The sequence below is a fragment of the Poecilia latipinna genome, unplaced genomic scaffold (assembly GCF_001443285.1).
Source record: "Poecilia latipinna isolate Pla-1442-1.1 unplaced genomic scaffold, P_latipinna-1.0 Scaffold841, whole genome shotgun sequence".
NCBI classification, from domain to species: Eukaryota; Metazoa; Chordata; class Actinopteri; order Cyprinodontiformes; family Poeciliidae; genus Poecilia; species Poecilia latipinna.
In genome coordinates, this window is record NW_015113457.1 from 110,881 (window position 1) to 119,105 (window position 8,225).

General features: G+C 44.6%; 3 protein-coding genes across 7 annotated transcripts in view; 2 read left to right on the forward strand and 1 right to left on the reverse strand.

Annotated features, from left to right (window-relative positions):
- Nucleotides 1-966, forward strand: part of cunh18orf54 (chromosome unknown C18orf54 homolog) — a 9,994-nt gene extending 9,028 nt beyond the window's left edge. For all 3 annotated transcript variants that reach the window (XM_015047718.1, XM_015047721.1, XM_015047719.1), the window contains 2 exons: nt 331-386; nt 801-966. In XM_015047718.1, the coding sequence (XP_014903204.1) occupies nt 331-386; nt 801-900 (156 nt within the window). In that variant the 3' untranslated portion in view covers nt 901-966. The remainder of the gene's footprint in view (nt 1-330; nt 387-800) is intronic.
- Nucleotides 964-3,758, reverse strand: LOC106956716 (sperm-associated antigen 16 protein-like). The gene is made up of 3 exons (XM_015047717.1): nt 2,792-3,758; nt 2,170-2,274; nt 964-1,744 (listed from the first exon to the last, which is right to left on the reverse strand). The coding sequence occupies exons 1-3, from the start codon at nt 3,716-3,718 to the stop codon at nt 1,097-1,099; spliced, it is 1,680 nt and encodes a 559-aa protein (XP_014903203.1). The 5' UTR covers nt 3,719-3,758; the 3' UTR covers nt 964-1,096.
- Nucleotides 3,759-4,867: 1,109 nt separating this feature from the next.
- The window catches only part of wdr91 (WD repeat domain 91), a 15,869-nt gene continuing 12,511 nt past the window's right edge, over nt 4,868-8,225 (forward strand). For all 3 annotated transcript variants that reach the window (XM_015047715.1, XM_015047716.1, XM_015047714.1), the window contains exons 1-3: nt 4,868-4,974; nt 6,751-6,912; nt 6,984-7,163. In XM_015047715.1, the coding sequence (XP_014903201.1) occupies nt 6,790-6,912; nt 6,984-7,163 (303 nt within the window). In that variant the 5' untranslated portion in view covers nt 4,868-4,974; nt 6,751-6,789. The remainder of the gene's footprint in view (nt 4,975-6,750; nt 6,913-6,983; nt 7,164-8,225) is intronic.

Consider the following 8,225-nt stretch of genomic DNA (forward strand, 5'->3'; position numbering starts at 1 on the left):
AATAATACAGATAATATGAAATATTAATACTGTTGAAAATTATAAATATTCGTATTTGTCACTCTGTGTAATCAAATAAATTGTGAAAATTCTCATTTTTTATTTTTTTGTGATTCGATATTTGACAGTTGAATCGCTTCATCCGGCCATTTATTTATCATGTTTAATGTCAGTTTTGCCAGGATTGGTCCTCCATACATTTGCTCCAGAGTTCTGGTTAAACCCAGCTTCTCTTTTTTTAACATGTCTAGTTCGGCTCCAGGTATTTCTGTGATTCGTCGCCCCCTTCTGGTCCACCTGTGGTAAAACAGGAGCTGATCTGTGTTGCAGGAAGCCGATGTTGATCCAGAGCTGCAGAGTTTCCCAGGAAGTCCATCGCTAAAGAGGTCAGACTTTAAAACAAATCCAAACACAAAAGTTTTCTGATATCTTTTGTTGTTTACAATGTTGGAATTATTCCAGAAAAAAAAATACAAAAAGTTGTAAATGTGTCGTTCTACATAAATTTAGCTAAATTTGCTGCATCTTCACGTTTCTAGTCAAATTAGGAACCAAAGAGCCACAGGACAACAGGAACGTTGGTTAATATGGGGGGAAATGGAGCCTGTCTCTACAGTGAGGGACGGTGGTGGCAGCGTCATGATGTGGGATTATTTAATTTGATTTAGTATAAAATAAAACACCTGAATTGTTGTTTCTGTAATTGTACTTAATTCCAGTTTCATTTCTAATAAATTGCTGTGATCCGTCAAGGTGAACTTGGTGGTTGTCACTTCCTGTTTGTCACTTCCTGTTTTCAGAGTCGGGCTGTACCTGAACCGCCTGAAGATGCTGGTGGAGGATCCGGGTCAGAGAGGAAGACGGACGGACTCCTCCTCCTCCCAGCAGGACTCGTCCTGAAGCTGACGGACCGGCCCGGTTCTGCTGACGTTCTGAACCTCGGACTCAAATAAAAACGTTTCAGGAGATCTGAATCTTTATTAGAGGAACTCGGCATTAACTTCCTGTTTCCTCCCACAGCAGGAAGTGCTCCAGTGCTGCATAAAGTTATTCTCTGGTAGTTGGTTCTGCGGGTCGGTTCTGACGGGTCCAAACATCAGAGCCAGACGTTGATCAGTCCGTCGCTGCCAGCCGACATTAGAGTCCCGCCCTGGAGGTCAAAGGTCACGCTCTGGACGCTCCTCCTGTGTCCCGTCAGGGTGCTCACGCCGCACGACTCCGCCTCCACCAGCCTCACCAAACAGTCACCGCTAGCAACCGCCAGCAGCTTCCCCGATTGGTTGAAGGCCACCTGGTTGGCGGCGTGCGGCCCGGCATCCACGATGCCCGTCGGCGCCGCCGGCTTCCGGGTGTCCCACAGGTGGACGGTGCCCCTGGAGTCGCAGGACGCCACGGCATTCGAGGTGGGGCTGAAGGCGGCATGGTTGCAGGGGTGGAGGTGTCCGCGGAACGTGGTGGTGCTCACGCCCAGCCGGCCGTCCCAAACCACCACCGTCTTATCGGCAGAGGAGGTGAGCAGCAGGTCAGAGCACGGCAGGAAGGCCACGCTGTTCACCGAGGCGCCGTGGCGTCGCAGGATCAACCTGCAGCAGCCGCAGCTGGCGTCCCACAGCCGGGACGTCCCGTCGGCGGAGCAGGACGCCAGAACATGGCCGCCGGAGTGGAAGGAGCTCCCCCAGGTGGGCTGGCTGTGACCGGCCAGCAGCAGCACACAGCGACCCGCGGAGAAGTCCCAGAGCCGGACCTGCAGCACAAACCAGAACCTGCAGTCACTCACAGACAGGAAACCAGGAGACAGGAAACCAGGAGACAGTACACAGGAAACCAGGAGACAGGTTAAACTCAACTAAAAACAAACAAATCTGTTGAAGGATGTGGGAGACGTTCAAACTAAATATTTAGTTAGCAAACTCAGTAAGTTAAGTTTAAATTTAAGCTACATATTTATATAGCGGGATAGACATTTAGCACCGAACTGAATGTTTAGCTAATATACTAATTCCCTGGCCAGTAACCGGAAGTGAGCTATCAAAATAAGAGCTGGGGAGTTGCTCATGTCACCAATTTAAATAAATAATCAAGCCTGATCCAAAGTGTTTATAGTTTGATTTAAAAGTGGATCCGGTGTAAACCGTAGAGCCTGAATGACGTTTAAAAGCGGAAACTCACCGTCTTGTCTCCGCTGGTTGTCGCCAGTCTGGATCCTTCAGGGTGGAAGCTGCAGCCTGACAGCCAATCAGAGTGGCCCTCTCCTATCAGCAGCATCCGGGCCACCTGGCGTCAACATTCACAGCATCACCGCCACAGCTTAGCGTCAAACTCGAGGCCCAAGGGCCAAATCTGGCCCGCCACAGGTCCTTTTTATGTGGACCTGTGGATTTATGTGGACCTGTGGACTCCAGAAGGCCACATAATACATACAATACATCATCCTTCTCCTACTTCCTGTTTTCTCTTTTGTGTTGTTTTCGCTAGTAGTAACTTCCGGTTGTTGATGACGTCCCTCAAAAGGTGTTTTCATACACTGAAAATCCACCTCATAATGGTGCAAAAACTTCGCTTTTTTATTGGCTTAAGCAAATTTATTTTCTTAATTTCAAGTTGCTCAGCTCTATTGTTAATTCAGATATTTTGTAACAGTAATTACAATAACAAGAAATTCTATTTTTTTTATATTAATGGAAACACGCGGATTTTATTTTTTTATTTTTTCCACATGAGCGGAATACGGACAAAGTTTTGCGCGTTGGCAATGGACATGCGGCCACTGAGCCCCCAGAACCCGGCCTACCTTCTCCCCGCTGCGCGGCAGGTCCCACAGCCTCCAGGTGCGGTCGTCGCTGGCCGAGGCCAGCAGCGGCCTGGCGGGGTGCGGCGCGATGCCGCTGATGGGCAGCTGGTGCGCCCGGAAGGAGCAGAACAGCTGGAAGCTGCTCTTCTCCGGAGCGGCCGGAAGCCCGCAGGGCTCCGGGGCTTTGCTCGGGCTGCTGGGTGGAGGCTTCCTGCTGGGTTTCTCTGGCTCCGGCTCCGGTTCCGGTTCCGGAAGCCTCTGGGCACGCTCTTTCTGCAGCCCGAGGAGCGTCTTGGTCCGCAGAGCCGCTTCGTGCTTGTCCCGCAGCCTCTTCAGCGCCGCCTCGGAGTCCTGCAGCTGCTCCTGTAGCTGCTTGCAGTCCCGGATCAGGACGTGCTTCTGCTCGGAGAGCCGCCGGTGCTGCTGCCGGTGGTAGTCGCTTTCCCTCTGCATGCGCAGCAGGCTCTGCGCCGACTCCAGCACCTGCTTCCGGAGCTGCTCGGCGTCGCCGCGGACGGCCTCCAGCTGCTCCAGCAGCGTCTGGCGGTGGGTCAGCGCGTCCGGGACGAACATGCCGCCGCCGCCGCCGCCCCGGGCCAGGCCGTGCCACTCCAGCTCGAAGCGGCTCAGGGTCCGGGTCAGGCCCAGCCTGCGGAGGAAGTTCCGCAGGAAGTCGTCCACCGACTCCGGGATGTTCTGGACCACCGGGTCTTCTGGGTTCGCCCGGGGTGAAGAGGCTGAGGAGGAGGAGGAGGAGGAAGACCTCTCCTCTTCATCCTCAGCCTCCTCCTTGGAGGATTCATCGTTCTCCTCCACTTTGTCTTTTTTCTTCGCTGACATCTTTCCTCCTTCTTGTTTACGCGTCGCTATGGCAACATCTCGCCTTCGGAAGTCATTATTGTTTACTCCGTTACCGTGGCAACGCATCGGGGCGTTGAGATTTAAAGGAACAGCACATTTTTAAACGCATTTCAAATTAAATTTTGAATCAAAACTACTTTATTGATCCCAAATGGAAATTAAATGTTCAGAGTTAATGATGACCGTGAACTTTATAGTGAGTTTAACTGAAAACTAGCAGCTTTTAAATTCTTCCATTAAAGTCTGATAAACTCTTTAGTCTGAATCTGTTTCGATTCAGAAACAGGTTTCCAAATAGAAACACCATCTTCTCTTTAAATTTGCTTGTTTAAATCCCGTGCTAAATATTTTAATTGTTTTTTTTCTGTTAGCCTGTGTCTTTATATTCATTATTTACATCTTAATAAATTTTGCATTTGAACAAGCATTGATACAAATCACACATTTTAAAAATCCGATTAATTGTTTTATTTATGATTTTTAAATATTATTAAATAGTAATAATTTGACTTTAATGGAAATTTGTTATGTTAATTTATTTCACATTAACGCAGTTAATTGTTAATTCTGTTACCATGACGACCACTTGTTCAGCATTATTTAAAGTTTCTGGGCTGCCCGGTAAGAAACTGGGTCGGAACCAGGCTGGTGGAGAAGCGGCGGCACCGGCAGCTTCCGGTGTTTTCTCCTTCGAAATCATATTGAAATGTTCGGGAAGTCAGAAGAAAGAGACGAAAAGTGTTTTAATCCTGGATTTATTCTCTTCCAACATCCAAAACAAAAAAACTGAATGAGAAACAACAGATTCTGGCCACAGTTATACAATTAAAATAAGACAAAACACATTAAAAATATTTTTAAGTTTAAATTATATTACTTTTTAAATGTTCTACCAATAAAATATATTTTTTTAGTTTATTCATGGTTTTTGATTAGTATGTGTCTAGGATTCAGCCTATTTTGTCCTCTAATATTTGGTAAATATAATAAAACTATTCCTCAACTGCAATACCTTAGATTTTTGAATTTTAAAGTTACTTCATTTCTTTATCATTAATTGTGTTGTTACAATAAAGTATTTCGACTTTTAAAAGAATCAAAGTATTTTTATATTTATTTATTTTGCTCCTAGAATTTCATAAAATCACACAGTTATCCTAAAATAAGACCAAATAAAAGGAAATTAAAGCTTGTTATAATATTATGGATCGTTTTACTTACTGGCCGGCAGATGGCACTGTTTCCGCCTCGCTCTGGTCACGTGACTTCCTCACGTGACTGTCAGCCGGAAGGAATCAGCAGGAAGCTCGTCCCTCTCTGTTGTAAATATAATTTTTTGGTTTTTATTAATTGTTAAATATGAGTTTAACATTTTTACTGCTCTGCGGAGGTTTAGCTGCTAAAAAACAGAACATTTACCGGTTCCGGCTCCGGTTCGGTGTGTGCTTTAAGGGCTGTTTCCGCTCCAGAACAAACAGAAATTCCTGCTTTTAACTGTTAACGGAGGAAATATTAATACTCATCTATTCAGGCCGATCTGTTTACGGTTACACTTGTTAACTGCAGCGGAACAAACGCTTCATTTAAAGTTTATAAATGCCGTTTGGGTTAAAAATGGTTCTGGAACCGTTACAGAACCGGCTAACCCAGGTTCTTTAAGCTAACTGGTCCTTTAAGCCTGTTGTGTTGTGTTGTAACCGTTTTTCTGGCTGAAGGATTGAAATGTTTTCGCTAGCGGCTTTATTTAGATGGAAAAGTTTTATTTTCTTGAAAGTGGGTTAAAAAGTTCAAAGAAAAACTGAAGAACAGAGAAATATCACTTTATAAGATTATAAAACATGGTGGAGGTAGTATTATGATGAGTTAGATGTTTTCTTTAGGATGCAGGAGAACCAGAGGAGCATTGATTGGCACAGATAAAAAATGTAACTCAGATTACGTTTTGTTATTGAAACTGTTTGTTATTGTTTGAATAATTTTGTATTTTGTTTTGCTTGTTTTTTAAACTAGAGATGTGAATCTTTCAATCTAGTGATTCGATTCAGGAACAATTTTTAATTCAGAAACCATTTTTTCTATTCAAACGGTTGAGAGATTCTGTTCTGAGAAAGTGTAAATGATTAGAACATTTACTGAATCAAATTTCATCAGTTTATATTCAAACAAAAATAGATTTGTTCATAAAATTCTGCACCAGTGTTAGCTTAAGTATTTAGCTTTTTCTTAAATAAGAAAATATCAAAGAATTATTGAAAATGCATACTGTGGGGTGTGCTGTGGTGGCGCAGGGATTAAGCACAACCCACATATGGAGGCCCTAGTCCTCGACGTGGCTGTCACAGGCTCGATTCCCGGCCTGGCAACCCTCGCCACATGTCCTTCCCCATCTCTCATTACCAACTTTCCTGTTAAGTAACTGTCAAATAAAGGCCACTAGAGCCAATTAAAGCTTTAAAAGAAAATGTATATGGAATGCAGTATAGAAATAGAAGCAGCAAAGACAATTAACTTAGATTTTAAAATCAGTTTCTGAATTGATTCAGAATTTCCAGGACTAGGAATTGCAATGCCTTATAGAACCTACTAAGGCTTGCTGCAATAATCAATAAATCTCATGATAAATTAAAATGAGCTCAATAATGTCCTTTTGCATGATTTGTCGTTTCTCTGTTTTTTCTTTTTTCTTTTTTTTTTTTTTTTTTTTTTTTTTTTACCAAAAACTGGACAATAAAAGTCTCCAGTCTCAACTAGCTTCTATTTTTGAAGGATCATTTTGTTTGCAGAGGCTCATAATTCATTTTATTTGTTGCTTCTGTTGTTTATTTTACATATTTAAAATGTCTTCCAGTTGTTAGAATTTAAAGTTTATTGATCTTTTTGTTCTTGCATTATATTAGTTTAAAATGGCCTCAAAACAAAAAATATTATCGTTTATCGCGATAACTCTAGGGACGATTTATCGTCCAGAAACACGACAGACCTCTAGCTTAAACGATTCTCAGGATGTCTCTGCTTGAAAGAAATACACAACTAAACCTCCCAGATGTGTTTAGTTGATGATTTGACAGTTTTTTTTGTTGATGATGTTTCCACTCAAGCGGAACATCACTTCCTGTTTGGTCTCAGTTCTGGTCGGGATGGGTTCTGCGGTGGAACGGACGGACAAACACGTCCGGGAGTATCTGCTGTACCGAGGCTTCACCAGCACGTTGAAGCAGCTGGACAGCGACATCAAGGCGGACAAGGAGAAAGGCTTCCGGGTGTGTTGGACCGGACCGGACCTGAGCCCTGACCCGGTCTGACCCGGTCTGACGGTTCCTCTGTCCCCCAGGTGGACCGGATCATCGAGCAGCTGCAGCAGCTGGTGCAGAGCTTCGACCTGGCCGGGCTGAAGGAGTACTGGCTGTATCTGGACCGGCGCCTGTTCTGCAGGCTGGAGGACGTGTACCGGTCCACCGTCAACAAGCTGAGAACCAGCCTGTACCGCTACTACGTCATCAACACCATTCAGGTCTGACACCTCATCCAGAACCAGCTGCCTGTCACCGGGCCGCACGGCGCCGGTTAGCCGCTATCGCTAGGCCCCTTTACCGTTCACCGAGTCAGAACCAGACTGTTATTATCCAGTCAAATAATGCCTCATTTCTGATCGGTTTCCATAAAATACGACTTGAATAAAAGCTGAGAAAGTTCCTGATGTTTCGCTACATAAAATACGTTTTCATGCAGTGCGCCACGACAGATGGGACATAATGCAGAAAACCTGAAAAGCAACTTAAAATAACGCTCTGTGTCAACCCGTTGCCATGGCAACTGACTGACAGGTCGACCACGGCAGGAGTGTACCTGATAAACCTGAATGTGAACCAAAACCACAAGAACATTCTTCACACAAATCACCAAACAGAACCTTCAGGCAGTTTCATGTTCTTTTAGTTTTCAGGGTTGATATTTATTTTGCAATTATTCATAAGTGACAATATATGATTAACATCTGCTCTGATCTGTCAGTGTAGGAGTGTCGAGTGCCTTATGTTAGTGTTAACTGAACTGAAACACACCGACCTGCAGCACATCTACATGCTAAAGCTTCATAGTCAAGCTAGCATAGCTGAGCTACTTCCTCGGTATTGAAAACTGTGAAATGTCATTTCCTTGTTGACAATTAATATGAAAACATTTGGACCTTTTCCTTATTCTTTGTGTGATTTTGTGTCGTTTTCATGACTCCGTGCATAACCCATTTCTGACCCGTTTCCAACCTGTTTCCCACCCGTTTCTGACCCGTTTCCGACCCGTTTCCCACCCGTTTCTGACCCGTTTCTGACCTGTTTCCGACCCGTTTCCCACCCGTTTCTGACCCGTTTCCGACCCGTTTCTGACTCGTTTCTGACCCATTTCTGACTTGTTTCTGACCCGTTTCTAACTGGTTTCTGACTTGTTTCTGACCCGTTTCCGACCCGTTTCCCAGTCGTTTCTGACCCGTTTCTAACTCGTTTCTGACCCTTTTCTGACTCGTTTCTGACTCGTTTCTGACCCGTTTCTGACGTGTTTCTGCCTCGTTTCTGTCCCG